This window comes from Topomyia yanbarensis, chromosome 3, assembly GCF_030247195.1.
Source record: "Topomyia yanbarensis strain Yona2022 chromosome 3, ASM3024719v1, whole genome shotgun sequence".
Lineage (NCBI taxonomy): Eukaryota > Metazoa > Arthropoda > Insecta > Diptera > Culicidae > Topomyia > Topomyia yanbarensis.
In genome coordinates, this window is record NC_080672.1 from 137,028,691 (window position 1) to 137,055,940 (window position 27,250).

Consider the following 27,250-nt stretch of genomic DNA (forward strand, 5'->3'; position numbering starts at 1 on the left):
CTCATGTTGAAAACAAGGTTTTTTTTAAATATATTAGTGTGCAGGAACTCCACAGGCAGTGCTGTGGCGCCACTGTTCGCAATATAATGTTAGCTCATAGTAGTCGGGGTGTGAAGTTGCGCGTGTTTATTTTCTGTCAAAATAGAAAGAAGCAAAATTCAGCTGTGCGCTGCTGGTACATCTTTGATAGTTGCTGGACTTTCAATTGTGTTCTAATAACTTATAGTGAATTATATCTTAAATACTCTAAGCAACGGCAAGTTCAAAATCACGGAGTCATACAAATCACTAACTCATGCTGTCGCAAATCGCAAAATGAAATGCTTCCAAGCGTGTTCTTTGCCTTTTATGTGACGACTTTTCATTGCTAGGATCTAATTTTGAGCATGTACCAAAAGCTGGTGCTAGAGACAGACAAGTGAAAGATCTAACATATGGGGCGCGCACAATTATATTTTTTCGCATACTTGGAACTGAAACCTTCGATTTCATTGCCTAATGTGCTGCAGATGAATCCGTAATCAATATTCTTCAGTATTTGAAACAGAGATCAAAACTATATTGATACTAAGGACGTGCTGTTGGAAGATTCAGGATAAGTGGAGGAAACTTTTTTCCGAAGACGAAAAACACCTCAAGTTGCGCAGTGTTCCCGACAGGTCGATCACTTGAAAAATGAAAAGAGAAAATCCTTCGTTTTTGATTTCACAAAAATAATTGCTTTTATTTATACATGTATATTAGGGTGGGACAAAAAATAGATTCCACCTCCGAGCAACTTTTTGGGTACCATTTGGCTCCTAGAACATCTGTGCAAATTCTTAGCTTGATCCCTGAAACTATATTTTTGCGCCCACTGTTTCAAGTTTACATGGGAAACTTAACTTTCACAAAATAATTCCTCCAGGAGTCATCCATTGCTTCCTAAAAATAAACCGTTATGTGGGTTATGTACGAAATTTAACAAAGAAACTAAGTCTCGAAAACTACGAAACGATCTGATGCTTGAGAAAAAAGTTATTAAGCAGAAACCAAATGATGCTCTGATGATTGATAAAATATTTATTTTTTCTAACACCACTGTTGTTGGTTATCCAATTATATGCAATTTTGTGTTGATCTTCTCTTAATGTGTCTAAATCCTTTATCTATACTGTTTGGCCACTTCGCAAGAGTTTTGAGAGGTAAATTGAGTCTTCTTTTGTACATAATAAGAGAAAATTAAAGATTTTGTATATAATTCGACCGCCAGCAGCAGTGATGCTATGAAAAGTAAACTTTTCATTATGAAGATTAAGACATCAATTGGTTTTTGCTTAATAACTTTTTCCACAAGTATCAGATCGTTTCGTGGTCTTCTAGACTTTGTTTCCTTGACAAATTTCCTATAAAAATCAGACATCTATTTTGGACTTTTGGAAGAATTTATTTGCAAAAGACGTTTTCCCCATACGAAATCCCATGTAAACTTTAAACCGTGGGCGCAAAAATATAGTTTCACCGATCGAACTAAAAATTTGCAAAGTTGTTCTGGGAGCTAAAAGGAACCCAAAAAGTTACTCTGAGCGAAATTTTATTTTTTTCATATATTGCTAATGTATCTTCATTTAACTATTATGACCGGGATAATGCTTTTCGCAATATCTGTCTATTCTGAGACGGAAGACGGAGGATGCCAGAAGCAGATTGATGGCACTAAAATGAGATCATATCAATGCAATGCTGCGTGGTAAATGAGAAAACTTTAGAGAATAAGGTTAACTAAATTTACTACATAGTAAAGAAGTCGATTCGATGGCTTATTGCTAGAAAAATATTTCAACAGTTAACTCTGGTTTTATAACTAATGATCATGTTGTTATGACTAGCACTTGTGTTAGCCGCATTTAACGAAACTAAACATCAATCTGTCACAGGTGACAAGCATCACTGCCTTCGATGAGGTGAATACAAAAATTTAGCAGGGACGATGACAGATGGCACTAGTGGCATTCAAGTATGATTTTTTTTTTCAAATCTGATCGATGGAATTCCTGAATAAATCTTCTAAGTTTTATGTCTGTTTGTCTTTGGTGATATCTTTACTGCCTATGACCGCATATCAGTCCCATAAAGATAAGAAATCCTATAGTAAATGGGTCAAATTTGCGATCATGGGCAGCTCAATTCCATCCAAAAATGCATAAAATATGGGAAACACAAAAACACTGTTTAAAATGGCTTTGATAATAAAAATTTGCCATGTATAACAATTTTTACGCTCAAATAAAAACAACAAAGTTGACGTTGTTTCCCATATTTCTTTAGATTTTCTGATAGACAACACTTCTTTTACACGTGTGGTAACGTTTTGTCACATAATGACATTATTAGCACTGATTCCAACAAAACAAATTCAACAAAATATGTTGCTTACTTTTCAGCCTCCGTTTGCTCCAACTATACAGGGTTCAAAAATATAAGAAAACAGTCGACATCAGTCTTATCTCACAACGAGATATGAGGTGAAATGCACCCATTAGTGTAATAATAAAGCAGTTAAAGGTATGAGGGTGTATCCGAAAATGCCAACCATTAACATTTTCAAACTAGCGTCTAAACAAAAACTTTTTTGTTTATTAAGGCTTTCGCCTCAAACAAAACAAAAAACTTCGTTCGCCTGAAACAAAAAAATCTTCCGGATGTGAACCTAAAAATATCGAAGAATTAATTTGCCCAAGAACAATGCACTATGGTCCCAAAGCTGTATTTAGGAAGACAAAACTGTTTGCGCCAAAACCGTTGGTTTTAGATATATAGTATCTTCGGCAAACTTTGTTAGTACTTTCTTGCCGATTTTTTTATATTAGTTGAATTAGGGTGGTCCTTGTGGTTAGAGTGTTCAAAGTATCAACTTCTTAGATATGTAAAATTCAGCTACATAATGTTCTACAAAGTTATAAATCAATCAAATTTAAGCAACTTTCAAGCAAATTCAAGAAACTATTCGGCTATCTCTAATGGTTCATGTGCTATAATTTTTGCAATATTTAAGGTGGGGTGGCTCTTTAACAATTGGTTTTCTATTAATATCTTTTTATGTGTTAATTTCTCGCTAATACTATGTCTAGAGGTTTTTAGAACATTTGTAAATACACATTTTTGCCGAAGCAATGAAGTTTCTATCTCTTTTATTTGCATAGTTACAGGCGATTTTCAAAACAATAATGGTTTTTTTCAAAGCTATATATCTTCCAACATTGCAAATGGATTTTCATTCTTTTAATTTTATTTGAAAGATCGAAACTTTTATAGTTTTTGATGAAAAAACTGCGGGAGCGTTATTTCTGTAAAATAAATAATTAATTTTTCAAAATAGTGTATTTTTCAATAAAAATCGTTCATAACTTTTCAAATAGATGAGATAATAACTTTGATACTACAGCAAAAATCTTCGCCATGCAAAGTTCTAAAAGTGCTGCAAACAAAGTATTTACGATAAATCAATGTATGAAGTGACAAATGAAAAATAGTGATTTTAAGAGGTCACGTTTTCATCGCTCAATCTCTTATGGTAAAATCAACTGAGAAATAGTCAATGTGTGTTATAATGAAAATCTATTGAATATGTGACACTGTTTGAAAACACAACATTTTACCGTACAACTACATGTTAGCGTGAATTCACAATAGTGTTAATAACGTACTATAGTAAACTCCAAATAAAAGTTATCTATTACGGGGCCAATAAAGCAAGTACCGTCATCATGCATTATGTAGATGCTAGGGAATTATGCTTCATGAGTTATTTTACCAGTTCGCGGTTAGCGATTTTTAGACCTCTTACTTTTATTTATTTTTTTTTTTTTGAAGTAACGAAAAATTGAGAATCTTTCTTTAACTTACCCACAGCCGTCATTATAGTCGATAATTAATTTATACTTTCAAACATTGCATAAATGTTGGAAAAGCATACAATAATTTCCGCTGCTATGAATAACAAACTCGTTTCAAGATTTTATTTTAAGATAACAAGACGTGAACTAAAACATTTTCTTTCTAACACTCGTTTTGAGCACTAGTCCAAACCAAAAAGGATTTACTTAAGTGAGCATAGATGACTTTTGTTGGCCGATTTAGAATTAACGATAGTTTGCAGCTAACACTACTGTAAATCCACTGTACTATTTTTGATTGTTCTTTCAAAAACGTTTACAAATCCAATAGAATTGCCATGACATTCGGTATTATCACACTCAATGACTATTTCTCAGTTGATTTTACCATAAGAGATTGAACGTTGAAAACGTGACCCCTTAAAATCACTTTTTCACATTTGTCACTTCATACATTGATTTATCGTAAATAGTTTATTTGCAGCACTTTTAGAACTTTGTATGGCAAATATTTTTGCTGAAGTAACAAAGTTATTATCTCGTCAATTTGAAAAGTTATGAACGATTTTTGTTGAAAAATACACCATTTTTAAAAATTAATTATTTATTTTACAGAAATAACGCTCCCGCAGTTTTTTCACCAAGAACTACAAAAGTTTCGATCTTTCAAATGAAATTAAAAGATTGAAAATCCATTTGCAATGTTGGAAGATATATAGCTTTAAGAAAAACCATTTTTGTTTTGAAAATCGCCTGTAACTATGCAAACAAAAGAGATAGAAACTTCATTGCTTCGGCAAAAATGTGTATTTACAAATGTTCTAAAAACCTCTAGAACAAAGTATTAGCGATAAATTAACACATAAAAAGATATTAATGGAAATCCAATTTTTAAAGAGCCACTCCACCTTAAATATTGCAAAAATTATAGCACATGAACCATTAGAGATAGCCGCATAGTTTCTTAAGAAAAGTTGCTTAAATTTGATTGATTTATAACTTTGTAGAACATTATGTAGCTGAATTTTACATATCTAAGAAGTTGATACTTTGAACACCCTAACCACAAGGACCACCCTAATTCAACTAATATAAAAAAATCGGTAACAAAGTTTGCCGAAGATACTATATATCTAAAACCAACGGTTTTGGCGCAAATAGTTTTGTCTTCCTAAATACAGCTTTGGGACCATAGTGCAATGGCAGCATTCCTATTAGGGCAATTGCAATCTCAATTATAACATGGCTAGTATTCAGTGTGCTGAGTATTATTCATGCGATTTTCGAGAATCTTCCCTCCCTCTCCTCTTCTTTATGGATGAACGTAGACTTTTACTAGATCCCTTATTACCCCTCATTAGTTTACGTGGCCCCAAAGCGGATACTTTCTAATCTTAATGGTATTTTCGTTTATGACATTGCACTACACCGGTGTAATAGGTGCTAAACACACTCATTAAAACTTGGGTGTAATCAGCCCATCTCTATTTTACACTAAAACCGGTATAGCACTGTGTAAAAATGAAAACGCTGTTAGTTTTGATTAGTTATTTATACTAGTTTATTAAGTTTTATTCATGTATTTGACACTCAAATAATTTCAATGTAAAACAGACATTCATATCTGATGCAACTCGAGTTGATTTGGATAATGTGATTTGAACAATACAATACAACAATAACGAATACTTCGGTTTATATGCATATTTGCCTTTATAGTGTGACCAATTAATTATATAACATACATCACTTGGTTTCAATTATCTAGCAATAAAACTATCATTTTTGTGCACTTATCCCTGTTCAGTTTCTATCACTGTACACGTTGCGTTCATCCTGATCGTTCATTCGTTCCTTAGCTGATCATGCTGCAAAAAAAGAAAATGAATTATGTTCATAAACTTTTGTAGAAATGGCATTAACGAATGCAAGCAGCAGGAACATGTTGCTAATTTATTTCCATGCAGAATTGCCAATATAGAATATGTTGTCAAGCTATCTACAATAGCAATACCAACTCAGGACAGACAGACAGAAATCTTGCGAGTTTAAGCACTGAAACTATCAACGGTCATATGATATGTACATTTACATTGAATTTGCAAATTTGATCTTAACCCATTCGGAACCATTTTCAATAGCTTTGCTTTTCTTTGGTTCAGAGAGGATTAACCGTATTGCTTTTGTATATCGTTTTAAATGGACTATATTAAAATGTATGTACGAATTAGTTGTCTACGCGAGCAAGCGTTCTACGATTGAATAAATTTCAACGATTCAAACCGTTCAAATGAGTGTCTTCGGCTGCATTGAGTGACACAAGGCTACCAAAGATGTTTCGTTTCATCGCCGGTAAACCTTCGTCTGTTGAACGGCTTTTGGTCAGAAAATTGTCATGTCTCCGCGACAGCAATGTCGATGATCTAATCGTATTGGTACTAGTGTGACTGCTCGGTCTCCTGGAGGTAAGCGACCAGGATGACCCGACACCATCACCGGATGAGTAAGGATACAAATGAGATTTTAAGCTAAAAGAAATTCGCGTTTGATGAGATTCGAAAAAAACTGTGAGATGATAATGTTGGACTAACATAATGTATGCAAAAACTACTAATTTATATTTTGGAAAATAAAACACCTGAGACTAAACTACGCTCTTACTTCACCTATATAGAGAATTTATAGTCTTAATTGTCCGCAATCAAGATTTTGCATACAACCAACTTCATGAAATACACTTCCATAGTTCTACTAACTTACTCGATAATCCGGCTTTGAGGCATTCTTGTTTGTGACTGATCCGAATGTCTACTGTCCGCAGATCCCTTCCGAGAATTAAGCTTAATATTTTGCGTTCGATTATTTTCCCAGGAATTGTGCCGTCTGAGATTGTTTGCAATTGATGTAATACTGAAATATATTATCCTAGAGATATACAATATTTCCCTTGTCACCGTTGATAGTGACTAACCTGTCTCCGATTCTTCGCTTATCCAATTCTTTCTGCAACAGCTCCGGAATTTTATTCTCATTGGCTGATACTCGTCCGTCCAATGAATCGTTTTTAGTCTTCGTGAAACTGCCTGTACTATCACTGCTGATACTCAGAGCTGTCGGCCAAACATTGGAAATGTCTTCTCCACTTGCCGATAGGTTTAGCATTTCCGCTGAAAAGGTAGGTCGAGCTGGAATAATCGGTGACCGGCAGCAAACCCTAGAACTCAAACCAATGATATGTTTTGCGAAGAACAAACAAACCTACTACTTACGAATTCACATCCTCCAGTTTCTTTAACAGTCTTTCATTTTCTCGACAAACCACTTCCTGATCACGCATGATCATGTCCCGAGTGCTGTATAGCTCAGAGTTCTCCTGCCTCAGTGCTTGGTTCTCCAGCATGTACACCTTAACCAGTTCCTTAAGCTCATTCCCTTCCATATCGGTAAGTCTTTCCAGGTCCACCTTTGGTGGCGTTCTCGGACCTGGTCTGCGTTCGAAGAAATCCAACTGACTGTTGATCTCACTGGATTCCGACTGCAGATTGAGCGAGGTGCGGAGATGTTCATTCTCCACTTGTAGAGCACCAATTTCTCGTTTGAGACTGAGGATTAGCGCTTCACGGGGATCCATCACAATAATTGGTTTGGTGCGAATTTTCTTTGCCCGGGCCGCATAACGAAGCGTATTCAAAGTTTCGGTGATATTCGAACGGGCGGGTGAGATGCAAGCAATCTGGAAAGATATAATGAATAAACTGTGCAACGAGAAGAGTTTTTTCGTCTAGATATTTGAAAGATGTCCAATCCCCAGATGTGGGGGAAAACACTTCGAAACAGTGAAGCAAACGAAAGTAATTATGTGAAAAAAATCCACCAAGAGGCAGAATTCAAAGCTGCAACCCTTGGGACTCCGGCCACATGATGATTTTTCTCACTTATGTAGAAAGAAATCAAGACACGTTTCTGCCATACTTCAAAGAGGTATTTCCAGAAAATTCAAAAGTTTTAAACATGGATCGAAAACATAACTAGCTACAACTTACCATCAACGTAACCCCATTTCCAGCCAAACTGTCAGCCAAAAGTTTAGTCAGCTTACTGTCTCGGTAAGGAATATGGCCACTTCGTTTTTTCGAATCGCTTAAAGATGCTATGCAGTAACCTGCGAATCATTGAGTATTGAACCCACACCCATTGAGACATTAAGTAACCCAATCTTACCCAGAACCATTAGGCTCTTGTTGATGTTGTTTGCTTCCTCTAACGTTTTGCCTTCGCTGTGAGTCTTTTTAGTCATTTCACTGCCAGCCAAATCGACAAAGTTGATTTTACCCTGTTTCGATATAAACACTCCACCTTCGGCTTGCTGTTCCGAGGTTATGTGTACCGTTAGGATAGTGTGACTACGTGAAGAGTAATCATTCATCGAATGACACCCCACGGAACGATTCCGCATACCTACACCGGGAAAACCAAATAGTTAACCACACAGCACCAGCAAGTGAAATCAATTTAAATCTCTGATGAATAATTTATGGAAGCAATTCATTTGCTTGCTCTTTGTATGGAAACAAAACGTACCTTCTTCCAACACCGCCAACAGGTCATCCAGCTCTTCACAGTCTACGGTAAATAGATTTTCCACAAAAAATCCGCGTGATTTTTTCGACCACCGAACGGCTAGTGGCTTCCGAGCGGTTCCAGGGTTAAGTAGATCAATCACCTGTAGGCCATATTAGACATATGAGAATTTCACAACATTTATCCTTTTATCTGTATCAATTAGTCGGTGGACGCAGTCGAACGCTGCATTCGCCATGAAATATTTAATTCCAATCAATTTGTGTGTCTAATGCATTGCATTTTAACGTTGCCTTATTCGACCACGCCTCTTAAATTGGATTGGCTGCTACTCCACGTTATTCCCGTGTCAGTGTTGGATTGATTCTCAATTTTTAATCGAATTAATCCGCATTGGCTACCTTTCACTAGCACGTCAAGCACGCAAATCATATATAATTTGTTTGGTTGACCTTCAGCATTGTCTTCGATTGTTTGACCTGCAGTCATAGACATGCTAATAGCTTCCGGAAAATTATAAGCCTAGCGTATTTTTATTGAACATGGCACAGTTTCTGGAACATGACGCAGATACTCAATCATGTGCAACAAATATAATTGGTCTACCAATAATCTTAAAAATTCATAAACACGTCCCCGCTCATTTACCTTTTCGTTGTAGATTTCCAAGAATGAAGCTTTTAGCACAAAATTGGTGTCCTTCCGTTCCTGCAACAATTTGAACAGATACAGGAAAGATCGAAAGACCAACCCGTGGCTTCCATGTTGCGGATCAGGTTTTCCGTAAAACTAGAACAATGTCAAATATTGATTAGTAGGCACATTGCAAAAATGTAAAAGTTTTCTAGGTGAGAAACGAACCAACTCTGGTGGACCGGTTAGCGTATGGGTCTTTCCTGATCCAGTTTGGCCGTAACAAAACGCCGTACAACTGAAACCCTCGATTGCCATTTCGATTAGCCGTTTTATCCCGGAGTACTGCAGCACATCGTCTTGTGTGGAGCCCGGCTCGAAGACTACATTGTATGAGAAGAGCTTGGGTTTCTGGCCCCCACTTCCGGGCACGGCGGGGATACCATCACACTATGAAAAGTAATCCTTTTAATTGTACGCTCTAAAACATTCACTAATTGCTTGTACATTACCAAAATTTGACCGTTTCCAGGAAACTGTACCACCATGTCGTCCGCGTTGCGTGTCTCCTTCACATTCAGTGGTCGGACGCGCACCACGACATTTATGTTATCTTCGGGCGTTCCCGGAACTGAGCTGCCGCTTCCATTCGAAGACTGTGTGATATTGTCCAGATTGTCGATACTGCCGCGACTGTGGAAAGTAATTGATTTTTATTAATTTTACCCATATGCGATTTCGGCATCCGACAGCTTAGAATTTCTAAAACTTTTCATCATAAGTTCCCGTCAATTTGTTTTAGTCTGTTATTGTCCACTAGACTGCCCAGAAAAATAATGAATTCTTGAAAACTACATCGGCCTACGCTGAATCGATTCCTAGTCCCACCAGGAGTACTTGCTTGAAACAAATCGGACAAGTCCAACTATCGGACCATCGTGCATGAAGTTTGCGATGGATTTTTCGACAATTTTCTTAGAAAAAATCCACTAGCCGCATATAATTTAATTGCCTATAACTTTATCGAAGACTGCAAGTCAATCCGGTTTTGCTTTAAGAAGTTATTAAACATTTAACGAAGTGATTTTTGAGCCAGTTTTGCGTGAGACCTAGCAGCGCATGGTTGTGCATCAGTACTCGATTCCCACGAACAATACATTATTGTGAAATAATGGTTAAGTTTAGCTGGTTCGTGTTCAAAAGAATTTTAGTAAAAATACGTGTCATATTTCGGTTAGAAAATTTTAATTCCATCGGTGACAGTATAAAGAGCGCTAACACTAACTTTTCAAAGAGGAATTACTACAAAATATATATTCTACGACTTTATAGAAGATACCTATTTTCTATTTATCTTCGTTGAAAAGTTAGTGTTGGTGCTCTCTACGCGGTAACAAGTGGAACTTTTTACGAAAAACTCTTTATAAAAATATAAGTATTTCAATAGAACTAAAACTGATTTATGATATGTATGAAAAAATCGTGTGTTTTACGAAAATTGTCTGCACGAAACTAATTCTTGGTGATTTAAGAAATATATTCCCTCAGTGCAAGAAGCTTGCTCGGATTCAAACATGGCGGACCAATCTATCATAGTTTGACAGTAGCGGCCGCTTCATTTCAAAACAATTGTTATTTTAAAAGTGTCTAACTGGAGCCAATTTGATGTTGGTTTGAGCTTATCTAACTAACATTAAGTTGGTGTTAATTACTGACGAGGAAAATCCGAAACACTAAAAAATCAAGCTTTAATGTTAGGTATTGTGTCCTTATGCGCAAAAAAATGTTTTTGGTCTTATCCAAAAAAAACTCTCATTTGGGAAATGTTGCATAATCGGTCGTCGTCTTTCGTCGGTGGTATAGCTGCAATAAGAACAATGGTTACCAGAAGGACGTAATGATCCGTATTCATATCCAGATACAAGAACTTGTTGTCATTCAAGGAGCTTAGAATTGGATTCAGAACTGCAAATTAACAGTCGCATTGAGGCTGATCTCCGAAAAATCGTTTACCATTTTTATGAAAAACGGCCGAAAACATTGAGTGAGAGTCGTTTGGTTGATTTATTGCTCTTTACACAATCGCGGACTGTTTGTTTTTGAGAGAGTCAACACCGATGATTGTTCAAGGCCCACATCACACGGTACATTGTCATTGATTGACGACTTGTCGTGGGATAATACCATATGCGTGCGCATTTGTTTATTGCGTATTGAGTGCTGTACTGCGGTTAATGTATGACTACAGTCAATAGTAAACATCAGGTAAACAGTAATCAATGTCACTATGTTGTTGATAGTTATTTTTCTGATTCGATCGATTTTGTTGAAGTTTTTGAACCGAACTTCACTCTACAGCTATAGTAGTGAGTAGACACAGACCACCAGATAATAATTGTCGCTATAGTTGGATCACAACTACATACTTTTTAGTATTTATTATGCTTATCACAGAAGATTAGTACGCGTAGGAAAAGAAGTAAAAAAAGGAAACGGAAAAATATCAAATTTATTTCGTTCGGGCAAGTTTGAGCAAACGATTTGACTGTTATTCTTAATTCAACCTAGACATTTCCCTATGTTGAGCCTCAAAACCTTAACAACTGAATTCCAATTATATTTTCCATAAAAGCGGAGTCAAACAGATTTCAAAAGAAGCTATTTGGATATCTGGTACATTTTCTTTTTATGTAATTTTCTTCGATCTTATTTTATTGCATATAAGAACTAGTCATCATTATATTATTTTCAAATTTATTCAGTTTGTTCTATGTAATTTTAATTGCTCGTTGATAAGATGGCATTGTAAGGGGGCGTGTATCCACCGATTGATACAAATCCAACTGACATATCTTTGAACTGAGCAAACTAGTTTCTTTCTTTGTTAAGTGTTTATTTGACCAACTAGGAAACTAATTCACAGGAAATATGCATGATGTTGTCTGAGTGGAATGATGGTTGGTTAATTACAAAAGATAATTAACAATTAATAATTCGCAAAAAAATCGGAAATCAGTTGCCAATTTGCGGCATTCATATTAGCACAAAGAACAAATGACGTATTTATTGGTATGCTTGTAGTCTATTAAGTCATGTTCAATATATTATTCACAATCACGAGGAGAAACTTGAAAACGAAAAAGTGAAAGACATGCGCTCGAAGAATTCGCACTAAGATTCATTTTGATGAACCACTTTTTTTACTTTGCGCGAACGATACATTATCTCGTAAAACAGGTGCTCAAATGCCTTGTTATCCCGATCTTTCTGCAGTATTTGTCGGAAGGCCGAGTTTAGTATATTTCGCGCTTTTCTGTATCGATTCCTGTGCACGCTCGTACGGTGCTGCAGCATCATCGCCTTTGCTGCATTCTGCTCCTCAACAAACTGTAAAACCAGCCATCTCTTCGATTCGAAGAGCTCATACCTAGTACGGCCTCGCAGTGCTACCTATGACGGTGCGTATGTTGCTCCAGCCATCGACGTGCAGGATTCGGTCGAACCCGAGAAAGCCAAGCGACTTGCAGTTCCATGTTCCAAGGATCCAATCGTAGTCCTTTTTTCGTTGCCTGGGTCTTTAGGGCTATACACAAATGATGTAGCTTGTTTCGGCGATCCCTCCCGCCTCGTAGCATTTTGTCATAAAATTCTAGCCTCCCCCTTGTAAATAACGTATCATTGTCTCGATTCATATTTCTGTCTTGATTATTCGTAACGTTATATTAGCAGGCCTGTTAAGCCTGCACCTCTGTCACGTCGGAGGACTATGTTGTGAGGTTTCTTTGTTTTCGTCTCCCACGTAACAGATTCCAGCGACAGGAATTACGATATAATGTATTATATAAAGGAGTGGCTATGATGGCACTCTGGTATTCGTAAGATGAATCTGGAGATGACTTGCTTTGTTCATACCATACGTTCCGCTCCCATTGAATCGTGTGAACGCTATGACGTCGACCCGTTGTACTTCTGGATTGTTTACATATTTTTGGTTTCTAACGATAGCAAAGCGTATGATCTGCCACACCTATTTTTACCACATTGCGTAAGATAGGGTTAGAGTGCCTATGCTCGCTCGATTTTTCTTATTTCCTACTACTGCAAAAGGCATGAGATAGGAGCTTGTAAATATATAGTTGTTGATCTATCCAACATCGCCTTCAGTAAATCAATCTTTCATGACAATAGTTGGAAATATCCAGTCTTCAAGTAAAGGGTGTCCCACATCAAAATGTATCACAGAAAAAAATAACCCATTTAGTTTTTCTTTTGAAAATTTAGATAGAAGTAGTTTAGAGTGTATTGTTTACACTGTATTTTTATCGCGGTCAGTTTTTCAAAAACTTGGAAAAGATAGCGTCACCCGAAAAGTAACGTAGCGAATTGATTTTGCGCAAGCACCTGGAAAATCCTCAACTCTCATCAGGACATCAGAAAACAACTCGAAATCGTGCAGTCTGATTAAACGTGTGCGATTAAACATTACTACCAAACTGAGCATCGAACGGAAAAAGAAATGTGGTCAGAATGGATGCTCTATTAGTAATGCTTCTGTCAGGGATGTGACCAAAAAGTTGAATCTGTCCAAGTCTTTCGTTCATAGATCCAAGGACCGGGAGCAACTGCATACGTACAAAGGCTCCAAATCATGACGAACTGCAAAATACGGTGGCGAAGTCACGGGCTCGGGAACTGATGAAGCTCCATTGTCTCATCATGGATGATGAGACTTACATCAAGATGGCCATCCGGCAGCTTCCGCTGCTACTGTTCTTCATCGCCCAGCACAAAATTCAATAGCAACTAAACTAGAAATTCAATAACAGCTTATGGGAGCGTTATACCTTTGATTTGAAACAAAGTTTGTGAAAATCGGTTCGACAATCTCTGAGAAAATTGTGTGAGTTTAAATGACACACACATGCACACACACGCACATACCTACACACAGACATTTGCCGATCTCAACGAACTGAATCGAATAGTATATGACACTCGGCCCTGCGGGCCTCGGTTGAAAAGTGTTTGCATAGCTTTCCTTTATATGAGAAAGGCAAAACGAGGCATCAATTATTCTCGTTTCGTTATCATGTTATGGTGTCTTCGAAAAAGTTGCAGAATGTCACCTTTATTTGATTGCATCATACTAGTTCGGAATTCAGTGGCTAGGGCGACACTGTCAACATCATTTTTGATAAAAAAAAGATAGAAATATGGTGTCTTCGAGAAAGTTGTAGGTCATAATATTATAAATGTATCTTCTGAAAATGCAAACGTTATAGGTCCTATATATTTGGGGAAAGAGTGCTTTTTTGAAAATTTGATCTGCATGGTAACTTTTACTCAAAGCATTCTTGTTTTTATGTAATCATGTAGCATTATTCAGCACATTTCTCCACTAGATTCTGAAAAATAAATTGCAATGATATGAGAACAACTTAAATATAAAATCGTAAATGAAGGTAAGGAAGTACCAACGCCAGTTATTCACATATTGAAAACTGTTATTAACGAAAATGGCAATTGCATGGTCTGTTACCGAAATGAAAATTACATCGTATCGAAAAGTAATAAAAACTAATCCGTCGGATTTTGATTGTATTATTTGAGTAATCTTGTTGAATAAAAATATTTTCTCATTAACTTCACCAAGAGGACCCATTCCTACCCATTATTTTCAACTAAATATCGTCCGACTGGGAATAGATAGGGTGATGAGCCTATTTTCACCATACTAAGCAAGGTGCCTCACTAATTCGGTAATTTCTTGCCTTACAATCAATGGAATGCATAAAAATTGACAACGCTTTGCTTCGTTGTTAAGAACCAATATAATAACACAAATGCGTTGAAGACAGTAAAATTCTTGTGTTTGAGCACAATGGAAACTCGAATCGAGTGCCCCTATTGTTGCGCTACCATTTGACTCAATGCGTTGAACAAAGATGGCAGACACTGCTCTAACCAAAGGCTTCAAATGGGTAGGGTGATAATAGAAACATGGCGCAAATAGGCTCATCACCCTACCTACCATTTTTTTAAATAATCTTCGGTAACAGTAACAGTACCGCGCCAAAATATTGGCATCAAGCAGCAATGAAATGCCTTATTCGTTTGAGTACATCTACTGACCCCATTAACTTGTGTCTGTGATACTTATGATACATTGCTTCTATTATTTCCGTAGTTTTCACTCTAGGAATTAGATCCGTTGCGCCAGAGCACGATCTATACATTTGTGATATTTATAGTTTGTAAAGTCATTTTAATACATATATGTACAAAAGCTACAACAATGACGTGTAAACGACACAAGTAAAGGCTACAACCATAAAATCGATACCAATTATTGTAGATTCCAATATCATTATCATTTCAAGTTCCTCGTATGGGGGAAAGCAACCCGGATAATACATGCACAGTTCCCATAATATGCTTGGTACCTATATCACTCACAAAAAATATGAGAAATGTGTGTGATAATAATGTGCTATCATTAAGAAATCTGCGTAGGGATTTAACATTTCAAGGTTATATCGCCTGTAATATCCACATTTGGAAGGAATCTATATTAAGTATGATATTTTGATCAAACTAGTTCGTTAATTACTCGGACTGCAATCGATAGAATGTGTACACCTAAGCAAACTTCTTTGCATCAGTCTAAGAAACAATGTATCGTACCACCTCTTTGTACGCGATAGAAGTGAGTGCATAGAAAGGAAAATTACGAAGAAAAAGGTTGCTATGATTTTGTGAGAGTAGATAACTCCATTGGAGAAGAACAACTTTCTGGTTCTCGCATTAATGGCGTTTTTGCTTGACCCCTAAATTGAGTCAAGTTCTAACCCCAATCGCTATCAGTCCATACATTTTGACAGCGGTTGGGGTTAGACTTAGAACCTGACTCGGTTTCAAGCAAAAACGATATAAGTTTATGAGTAGACTAATGAAACACCAGACTTTTGTTTCTTCACGAATCGTACGATTCAAGTGGATGTCATGTCTCTTATATCAATTTCTGGGTTCGCTTTAGGTGATTATTAGCAAACGTGTTTGGTATATTCTAGTTGCTATTTTTAGTTCATTATAATTAATTAATTAATATCAACAGACACAGTGTGGTCCTAATGATAATTTCTTAATCTATTTAAAAAGTCAACATGTAATCTGCTACGTGGAATGTGAAGATCGAACTCGGATGACACTCTGTTGAAGGTCCGCTGCAAACCAATGATGGCACCGTTTACTCCATAGTTAGTCCGGCGAAGAGATAATCGGAGGAATAAATTATTGCGAAGGGCGCGAGGGCGAACATTCATATTTATCGCACTGAGAAGCTCAGGGCAGTCAATTCGATCTTGCAAAATATCCGAAATCGTCATAGCACGGAATAGATCCCGTCGCACTTGCAATGTATCGAGTCCAATAAGCAAACCCCGGCTTTCATAACTTGACAGCTGGTGAGGATTGCTCCAAGGCAATCGACGAAGGGCAAACCGAACAAATCTGCGCTGTACTGTCTCAATTCGATGGACACCGTTGAGATAATGAGGGTTCCACACAACTGAACAATATTCCAGAGTTGATCGAACGAGTGAGCAGTAGAGAGATTTCAAGCAGTAAATATCTGAAAAGTGCTTAGATATTCTCATTATGAACCCCAAACAGCGTGATGCCTTTGCGACAATATAGCTGATATGCTGTTTAAACGTCAGTTGTTCATCGAGAAAAACTCCGAGATCTTTGACGCAATTCGCTCTGTCAATTGTGGATTCAGCTAGACAGTAATCGAATCGAATTGGCGTTTTTTTCCTCGAGAACGTAATGACCGTACATTTCTTGGGGTTTAGGGTCATTCGGTTGATCTCGCACCATTCCGCAAAGGTTTCCAGTTGGCGTTGAAGGAAAGCTGCATCATCAGTATTCCGTATTCTATGGTATAACTTGAGGTCGTCGGCGAAAGACAACCGTGGTCCTTCTAAACAAAAGTTAATGTCGTTGAAATACAGAAGAAAAATCAATGGACCGAGATGGCTGCCTTGCGGAATACCAGATGAAGCAAAGAACTCTTCGGATACACAATCACCTATCTTGACTGCTAGACGACGATCACTGAGATACGATTGCATCCAACGGAGAATATTAGTACCAAAGCCAAGTCTATCCAATTTTGCCACTGCAATAGCGTGATTTATCTTGTCAAAAGCAGCTGAAAGATCCGTGTAGATAACATCAGTTTGAAGGCCGTCCGACATAGCATCTGTAACATATGTTGTGAACGACAGAAGATTCGTAGATGTTGAACGTTTCGGCATAAATCCATGCTGAGTCTCGGAGATATACTGTTTGCAGTGGCTGGAGATGGGTTCCAACACAGCCATTTCAAACAGCTTAGGAACTGCGCTTAGCGTTGTAATACCACGGTAATTGTCAACTACCTTTTTATCACCTTTTTTGTGAACTGGAAACATGAAGGAGGATTTCCAGAGTTCGGGAAATACTCCGGTTGATAGCGACAATTGAACCAGATGACAAAGAGGTTCAATTAGACCGGCAGAGCATTTTTTAGAATAATAGTTGGTATACCATCTGGGCCTGCCGAGGTTGAAGCCTTCATTTTGCTAATCGCCAGTTGTACCATATTATTGTCGATATTGATAGAGTTCAAAGACTGGTATGATTGAGGTACATTGAGAGCCGCGCGTGAAGCCTGGGTCGGTGTCAGTTTCTCGTTGGAGAAAACACTCGCGAACTTTTCAGAGAATAGTTGGCAGATCTCCTGTAAACTAGAGCTCATACGTCCTCCATAGCTCATCGTTGCTATACAATTACTGCTGCCGATGAAATGTATAGTGCTATAATCGACCATGCTTTGAGTAGCACAAATAAATCTCCTACATAATCGTAAAGCAACTATGAATATATCCCGCCTTGTGCTGGAACGAAAGCTTCCACAGGTTTGGTTCAAGAACCATATTTCCATAGAGGAAACTTATATGTTGGAAAACTACTTAACTTTGTCTTCGTATCTTTTAATAAAAATTGCATGACTAATCCACATGAAATGCTTCGTATATGTGTACTTGCGAAAAGTGCTATTGACGCATGTCTTATATCCAACTTCACCACTCGCGATAATTTTGCTCTCACAGTCCATATGACTGTTGATAACATATACAGGAAATACTTTTATTGTGCGGCATATTTGTCGCAAAACGAGTCACCTTCTGATGATTTAAAAAGGGTTGTATCATACTGTGGCAGAAATGGGTATCCACTTATTATTCCAAACACGCTTTGAACTATCTTTTGAATACATAAGAAGTATTCAGCACATACACCCAGGCTGGATAAATTGGGCAAGATATTTTCAAGTTAGATAACGAATCAAGGACACGTTCTGGTATGGTTAAGTTTTAAATTAATAATTTTGATTTCACCATAAAACTGAAAATTTTAAAACTAGAACTTTCTCTCCCTGGTGTTCTGCCAGTTTAAAATTCATGCAACGTCATGTCTTGAACGTTACTGGGCTCAAAATTATTGTTCCCCAGTTTATCCAGTCTGAGTATCTGTGTTGATAGATTGTTTTTCACAAAGTAGCTGATTGTAATCAATTAATGCCAAAAGATGTTTGATTGATTGACATAATATATTAGTTTAAAAGTAACGGCAGAGAGCATGGTGTTGCACTTAGTTTTAGAATGTTGTGATATAGCAACTTGCAACATATGGGAGCAAAAGAGCTGGCTATAGCGCGTTCTACTGAAGATTATATAGTATCTAGCCCGTCTCGAGTTCTGACAGATTTGAATCAATTCGCGAATTATGTTGAACGCTCTTAAAAGGAGATATATGTTGGATGTGGCCCAGGCACGTAGCCAGAGGGGGGGCTAGGGGGCTAAAGCCCCTCCCGAAATTTTTCAAAAATAAATTTAAAAAACCGGCGACTTTTGACAAAATTTGTTGCTCATTTGGTTTGAACAAATTATTGAGACAAAGTTGAAGGAGGCTATTTCTAACCACCGAAGGCAATGGTCATGAAATTCAGTGTGCTTTATGCTTTTGCTCGAGCCAGTGCGAAGCGAACGACAAAAACAGTAACTTTTATATTGTGTGCCTTGTCTGAAGAATACAAGAAACTATTACTTTAATTGTAGCTGTAGTAATCTTTCGAGATTAGTGAGTAACAGAAGCAAGAATTGGTGCTCCAGCCAAATACGGTGATTATAAAATTATTGATGATTCGCATAGGACAGAGCATTCATAATGTCGAATGTTTCCTGAAGGTGTAAATGGAGACTAGACTTTCGGAAGCCGCCTTTATCGAGTTCTACCATGGCAGGCATTTAGCACACTTAAAGCACAAGGTTATGTGTGACAATACTATGATTAAAATCCTCCTGTATATGGACGATGAGAAAATGAATGTTCCGCTACAAGATCAGATACCGCTTACTCGCAGATTAATGTCACATTTGGGAGAAATGGAATCTAATTGGAAAGGCAATTATTGAGGGCGAGAAGCAAGGAAGATATTCGCGAACATAAAGGCAGCAACTACGATGAAGACATGGAAATGTACAATAGCGAGATAGAAATGAACAACTCCCCCCCCCCCCCCAAGAGATATTTGGTGAGGAAAAAAATATTTCCTCGCCTCGTAAACAGGTTTCCACATGCAATGGCTAAGCGCTTACGCGAGATCTGTAGGACAACCATTTAAACTCGTTATATTATTTTTATTGTTTACATAAGGAAATATATAAAAGACGGGTCGTGGGTCTTTGTTATTTTTAAATGATAAGTTTTTGAATAGCACACAATTTTGAATTTCTGTATTAGGTTAGTGCACACTGTACACTCTGTTCTCTGTACTGTGCTACACAAAAAGTATTTCAATTTGTCTGAGAACGATTGAGCCGAGAAGAAAATTTTTGTTTCGCGTCATTTTAACGCAATACCATTTTTATTGACGCTTCATTTCATTGTTACGAGGAATTCGTTCCGCACTAATACACTGTTGATCCGTAAATCCGTGATATCTGCAACAAACGTGTAAAAGAAAATTCTTTTAAAAGTGGACCGGGCAAAAACAATAGGCAATCACGAAGAGGGACTAAAATGTTGTGACTGATTGAATCTATAAGCCAATAAGTTGGGATAAGAGTTTCGATTTCATGTCTTCAGTATGTGACAGTCTTTCGTTCCGTTTTTGCTCGTCATGGAATAAAATGAGAGAGATAATCTTAAATAAGAGAGAAAAGAGAGGAAAAAATCAACCAATCGAAATCGACTCAAGATCACTCTTCTATCTTTACTATACACTCAACACGAGTTCTTTCCGAATTGCGCTCTGATCTTCTCATTTCGTCTTCGTTGCGTTAGGTGCAACAACTTGAAACATTTTTCCCAAATAGTGGTAAAACAAACATGTAATCAGACAAACATTACAACTTTCTTCAAGAAATCATACATCATCTCTTCCAATCTTGATGATGATTGAAAAAAAATCAAGAGCTAATTATTTTTATTCATAAACCAACCTATTACCGATCAGATTAGTGTTCTCATATTTGTTTAATGAATTGACAAAAAGTTTTGCAAAAGTTTCACAGGAAACGGATAATTTGCTGTAATTTAAAAACAGACAACTCTAAAAGAAAGCCTCTTCGGCAAATTAGATGCAAGGGCGATGTGTTCTCTTCCATGTGTCGGAAGCAAGTGATGCTGAAATTATTATCTATGTTTATAGTTTCTAGTTATTTTGATGGTGTCATCAATGTTATATTTACCAAATTTTACGTAAATTAGAAGCATTGACTAATCATTGCTAAGTAATTTTCTTTCGATTAGTGAATAAATTCTGAGCAGTTTCGCTCAGTAGATTAAATTCTGGGTAGTTTGCATTAGTAGATTGAATCATTGAAATATATATTTGACATTGTCCAAAAACCCACGAATTCCGAAATAAAACCTTCAAATGCTCAAATAAATAATTTTTACTTAATCTAGGTAATCTTCTCAAGTTACACCGGCTTTGCAAGATTGTTAAAAGTCAATAGAGCTAAGGTATTCTTGCTTTGTAGTGAAATCAGTAGTTTTTTGTACTCATTTTACATTTTGACTTTTACTATAGTTTCAGGGATCTAGGAAAATCAGTCTACGATATTTTTAATTCGTAAGTGCAATGATATAAAAAGTACCTAAAAAGAATCTACTTAAATAGATAAAAAGATAGTTATTCTAAGTTGCCTGATAATATTGTCGAAGATAGTCTTTGACCCATTCCCCATGAGAGTCAACTGAAAAAACATGTGTTTTTCTCAGGATTGTTTTGATTACGACATGATCAATATCATTTAAAATTTCATAAAGTCGAGTTAACGCAAACTTCGGATAAAGTCACAGAACTAGTAATAGTAGAAAGACGCCTGATCATGAAAATAGGAGTTGAACCTATTTTCTGCATCTACAAATCGCCTGCCTTATTAGACGATTAGAAGCAAATTTCTACATTGGTTTCGTTCTCCTGATTAGCAAATGCGTGTAAAGTTTCGTGAGACGGGGTTTTGGATATTTTTTACTCATTCCAATTTGGCGTCTTCTACAAATTGTAAAGGTGTAGCGAATGTGTAGCATTTTCAAGCAGCGTAGCATGCAGCGTAGCATTTTCAAGCAGCCCTAAATACTTTGAACTCTTGAATATTCATTTTTGTAACTAGAGAAATTTCTAACTTGTAAATTAAAAATAATCAAATTGAATTCGTCGATGCACTAAAGCCTTTCTTGTAACAGGCAACATATTATTAGGGTTTTTAGTGTCTATTGTCTTAGTTTTGGAATTGTTTTCACTAAGAACTTTTCATAATTACGTTCAGTTTCCAGTGATTATTTCAAGTCATCAGAATTAATACATTTATGCAATAATTTTTAAGCCCCTCCCGAAACAAAATCCTGGCTACGGGCCTGAATTGTGGCCGTAGCCGTTTAATGTACACAACCCTTTTTTTGTTACTAATTTCCAATCCAAAATTTCTATGATTTTACAACAAGATTACAAATCGGCAACCTTTAAAATCGCAGAAATTCAAAGGAGTCACGAAAGTGTGCATGGACCTTCCTTCAATTCCCCTTATACGCTACTCTTTCATGCCCTGTTTAGCAGATAACGGCCATTCACAGAATATTTTGTCAGCGATTACCGCAGCGGGTTACGGTTTACGAGAAGACAAACAACGGATCATTATCCGAAAACAATATTGTTTGCGGATATTCATTAAGACCAACCAAAGTCAGAAGATAAATAAATAAATAGATAAATAAATAAATAATCCGATTGATTTATTTACGTCACGATACAACGCACAAAGAAAAGAATGCATAATCACCTGCTTCAGGGCCTCGTGGATGGCGTCGTTATAATTGACTTTGATCATAGATCAGTCGAAGATGATTAAATATAAATTCTACCAAGCACCATTCTGCGATCAATACTCAGTTGAAGAATAGAAAATGGAAAATGGCATTGAAGCATAAACTACGAGCAGGGATGTAATGCACCTCAGAGCAAATAAAGAGAAGAATAAAAAACGCTCTCTGCACGTTTAGTGCGAACCACCGCTCTTATAATAAACCTCTTCACTCCGATGAGTGTGGCTCCCATACGTGCATTCTACTTCATGGCTGTACACCTCAAAGAGTGTAAATAAAGAGGCTCTTTAGTGTGAATCTTGGTACCACGCGCACGGAAGCAGATAAGGCAACGAATAACATTTGAAAAATGTTCTTTCGATCAATCTTTATCTGAATTGTAGTTTGATTCGCCTTCCTACCTGCTTGCCAGTGAGAAGAGGCACAAAAAAGTGGCTCTTTAAAGTTACTCTTTGCGTGAAATTGTATAGCTCTTGGTACACAGATCTTTCACTTTTTCGTTTTCAAGTTTCTCTTTGTGTGGTCGTTCTGCACATCGCAGTGTTTTTGTGCTGCTCTATTTTTCATCGGTGTATTTCGCTCTTTGTGCACATTGTGTGAGCAAATAGCAAGCCTGACCACGAGCTGTACGGATTATACAAGCATGTTGACGTCAGAAGACTGATGGAAAATAGCAGCTTCTAGGCACGTAGAGCCCAGAAAAGATATTAAAGATATTCACTAGAGTCAGCAATTCCACCTAGTGGTGCAATTGTACCTTTCTCATTTGTTCAATCTATGATTCCATGGCTGGTTATGTTCAATATAATGGTGGAAATGTCTATTACATATTCAGTACGATTGCATCGCTATCCACGAACTTAAGTGCTATTTGTCGACGTTGAAGCATTTGAAACCAGCGGCGGATGCAGGAGGAGGGTCTGAGGGGTCCGAACCCTGCCGAAAATTTTCAACTTGTTAAGGAATTTTAAATTAATTTACTCAAAATCATTTCAAACCAAATTTTTCACTGGTTTTTATTAAATACGATTATTGTGTATTACGTAATGTGCTTGTAACAAAAATATATAATATTTAATTTGCTTAATCAGCATTAGCTCAATGTTGTCTTTTGGCTCATTTATATTATCATGCAGGTGTTTGTGTGAAGGGGATGAATAACCCACAACCGAACCACCCCACCCTATCTTGGTATGTTTACTGTGTGAAGGTGATGAGAGAGAGAGGCGGGTCTGAAGAGGGAGGATGAGGTATTCGTTTGAGAGGGATCTGTTGGGTGGCTTGATGACAGAGGGGCTTGATGGGGGATATGATGATGGGTACATTGATGGGGAGAGGGGAGTTTAGGAAAGCGTGGTGTAATGTAGGGGGTCAACCCCTCATTAGTTACGCCCCTGTTAAAATACAGAAAACCTGTCTTAGTCAAAAAAAATTAGGTCGGGATTAGGTTGACGTTTTTCAGAGTGATTGCATAACCTTTCTATATGAGAAAGGACAAAAATGTGCTAAAGTCCAAAAGATCAATCTACGTCAAAGTTTTTTTCGAGATTAAATCAAAACTCGACGCATTTTATAGACATTTGGCATCAAAAATGCAAATTCGATTTTGAAATTTTCATTTACTCCTTCTTTTGAGGTTTTTTTCAGCTCCTGCTTGTATGGAATCAAGAAGTGTCGTAGGTGGCCAATGTGGTCAAAGTGACTTTCGTTAGTCATTATTGATCTAGTCTGACAAATCAAAGTAATTTTGCACCCATTTTTGCATCATTTTGATATAATGGTGGTACCAGTTTATATGGGAATTAGCTGTGTGGCTGCACTCTTCAACCAGTAACTACGGGACCGGAAGTGCAATCAATGAAAAATTCATTAGCCGATGGGAACGTTGTACCTTTCATTTGAGACAAAGTTTGTGCACATCGGTCCAGCCATCTCTAGAAATAGAGGTGACATTTTTTTCCACATACACACATACATACATTCACACAGACATTTTCCGATCTCGACGAACTGAGTCGAATGGTATATGACACACGGCCCTCCTGGCCGGGTTTAGTTTAAAAATGTTCAGAATGATTGCATAACCTTTCTATATGAGAAAGACAAAAAATGTATTTTGCAAATAGTTTGATCAAATTACGCTAATTCAGGAAAAATACTAATTTCTCACAATGATTTTCTTATAGATTTTTTTTCCTTTCGAGTTCAGTTGGATTTTTTTCTATTGTTTTTTATTGTTATTGTTATTGAAATCAAGCGCTGATGCCATCAATGAGTGGTGTCCACGTGGATAATTCCAATACCCCCACATCCCTCGCCATGGACAAGCATGGACTTTTTCGTACCCTCTCTTAAACTGTCTACATGGTGTACGGATGGCACCTAAGTTAGATTACAAAAAACTAGTTTAAAATTTTAGGGATTAACTTATACAAAACACAACTTTTATTATTCGTAAAAACAACTCAATTCATCAAATAGGGAAGTATAACCATTGGTCCTGGTCCAAATGTTGAAGGGACGATATCTAGTGTCCAGATGGTGAAGTATCTATCTCTCTAGCATCGGTGATAGGCACTCAGTACGGACAGAAGCGAAAGAGGTCAAAGAAAAATAAAACGAAAAAAATAGTAAAATAACCTTTGGTATCGAAACTTCGATCAAAAATCTAACAGATAACGAAGACTTGACAAAACTGAAAGTATTTGGGAAATATAATAGAAAAGGGTACCCACGTCTACGAGGGAAAGGGAATGTGCAGTTTCCCAACAGAAAACACGCGAAGTGTAGCTTAATCATGAATAAACAACAAACGCTAAGATAAGTTTTTTCAATCTATTCCGTTGTAATCAATCACAAATCATTCAACTTTCCAAACTATAGGTAACATCTACATACACATATAGCGCAATGTTGCTTTTATAGCTCTATCTAACTATATTGGTTGGAATGTATAATTAATGTTGAGCTGGAATTGTGGATAACAATAACGATTAGGCCCTTTTCATTTGAAATATATTTTAAATGTCCATGATACAAGGACTAAGCTAAAAACGAGCTTCCAAAACAACCTACCTTGATAAACTAGTTCATAGAATAACACGATTTGTTCAAAATTTGACATTTATTAAAATCTACAAGAGTCATCTAAATAATTTTATATTCTGTTATGAAAATCGATGTTTTAGCAAGGCGACTTTTTCAAACTTCCATATTGTATATCACCGATAATCTGATCTTGGCATGAAAGTTTTTTTTTTCAATCCTAGTTGTAATTTTCCAAATGCAAATCAATTTGCCTAAATTTTGATATAGGAATTAATATAAAAGGAGGAGAATCCGAAACACTAAAACAAAAACCATACTTTATGTAAGGTCTTGTGTCCTTATGTACAAAAAAATTGGTATTGTCCAAAATTTTCCCATTTTGGAATTTGCATAATTCCAGGCGTTTAGTTCTTAAACCAAAGGGTAGTTTCGGTTCATATTCCTCGTCGGCAAACAGAACTTCAGTGCTTACTATCGAGACATAACTCAGTATAAGCCAGTTGTTTAGTGTTCTCGCTAGACGTGTGACTTTTTGGATTTTAGTGTCTAACTAGTGCTAATTTGGGTACTAGTTTAGATACATCGTCTAACTAGACATCCAGTTGGTGCTAGTTACTGACAAGGAGAATCCGAAACATTAAAACAAAAACCATACTTTATGTAAAGTCTTGTGTCCTTATGCACAAAAAATCTGACATTGTCCAAAATTTTCCCATTTGGGAATTTGCAATTAATATAAAAGATATATTTTACTCTAGTTGTCAGAAATAATAACTTTTTGCGTTAAATTTTACGCTTCAATCTAAAAATTGTAACATTTTTCAAATAAAAACCCTAACTGGTGATTGTTTTCAGCCTAACTTTAAACCGGTTTTAATGTGTTGATTTTTTTAGACGTAGGACTGCGTCTTTGTTTTCGATATGGGGGTGCATTTTGCAAATTCTGCAAAAATGGTATGTAACGAAAAGTGGTCCAATTTTAAACGCATATAATTCAGCCAACTTACGATACATTTTCAAATTTTTTGCGCATATCGCCCCGAAATACTTCTAAGAATAGATTCCAATAGATAAACCCAAAGATTTTTGATATCATGGCATAAAAAAAATTAAATAATGTACAACCTAGTCAAAATATCGCGCATTTACACACAGCGATAGCGCTTCCCAAGTCTAGCACGACAGATTTGTATACCTAGCGCGCTACTCTTCTAAGAATGACGTCATCATCGACTATTTAAAGAACGGATTTGGCCGGACAAGCTCAGTTGCCTCTTGAACGGAAGGCGGATCAGTTCACTGCGCTGTGTTTTTACAGCCAGTGTAGGTGAGTTAGAAGTCCGTTACACTGGCTGCGGGGGTACGCTATCCAGAGCCATCCAACATGCGACTGAGCTTGCCCATTCAAACACTATGCTTTCTTTTGTGTTATGCTCGCTTGTACATTCGAGCTTTATTTGCAAACACAGTTAACATAATGTCGTGGTACTAGTTGTCACTTTCGCTCTACCCATCATTATCAGCGTTGACTCATTTTGCTTAGTGCGCTTGGGTTCAGTGTTTGAGGCGAATGTGTTGGTAGGTAGGGTGAAGTGCCCATTTTCACCATACTAAGCAGGGTGCCTCATTAAATCATTGCATTTTGATGAAAATTTCACAGATTTTTCGGAAATTTA

General features: G+C 36.9%; 1 protein-coding gene across 10 annotated transcripts in view; it reads right to left on the bottom strand.

Annotated features, from left to right (window-relative positions):
* Positions 1–5,494: 5,494 nt before the first annotated feature.
* LOC131689846 (kinesin-like protein KIF12) overlaps positions 5,495–27,250 on the bottom strand; it is a 39,954-nt gene continuing 18,198 nt past the window's right edge. For 8 of the 10 annotated variants that reach the window (XM_058975176.1, XM_058975179.1, XM_058975172.1 and 5 more), the window contains 11 exons: positions 9,602–9,782; positions 9,318–9,539; positions 9,105–9,245; positions 8,457–8,598; positions 8,097–8,333; positions 7,919–8,037; positions 7,145–7,608; positions 6,847–7,089; positions 6,636–6,785; positions 6,159–6,403; positions 5,495–5,743 (listed from right to left, as the gene is read on the bottom strand). In XM_058975176.1, the coding sequence (XP_058831159.1) occupies positions 5,739–5,743; positions 6,159–6,403; positions 6,636–6,785; positions 6,847–7,089; positions 7,145–7,608; positions 7,919–8,037; positions 8,097–8,333; positions 8,457–8,598; positions 9,105–9,245; positions 9,318–9,539; positions 9,602–9,782 (2,149 nt within the window). In that variant the 3' untranslated portion in view covers positions 5,495–5,738. The remainder of the gene's footprint in view (positions 5,744–6,158; positions 6,404–6,635; positions 6,786–6,846; positions 7,090–7,144; positions 7,609–7,918; positions 8,038–8,096; positions 8,334–8,456; positions 8,599–9,104; positions 9,246–9,317; positions 9,540–9,601; positions 9,783–27,250) is intronic. The other 2 variants (XM_058975180.1, XM_058975181.1) reach the window with 2 other exon arrangements.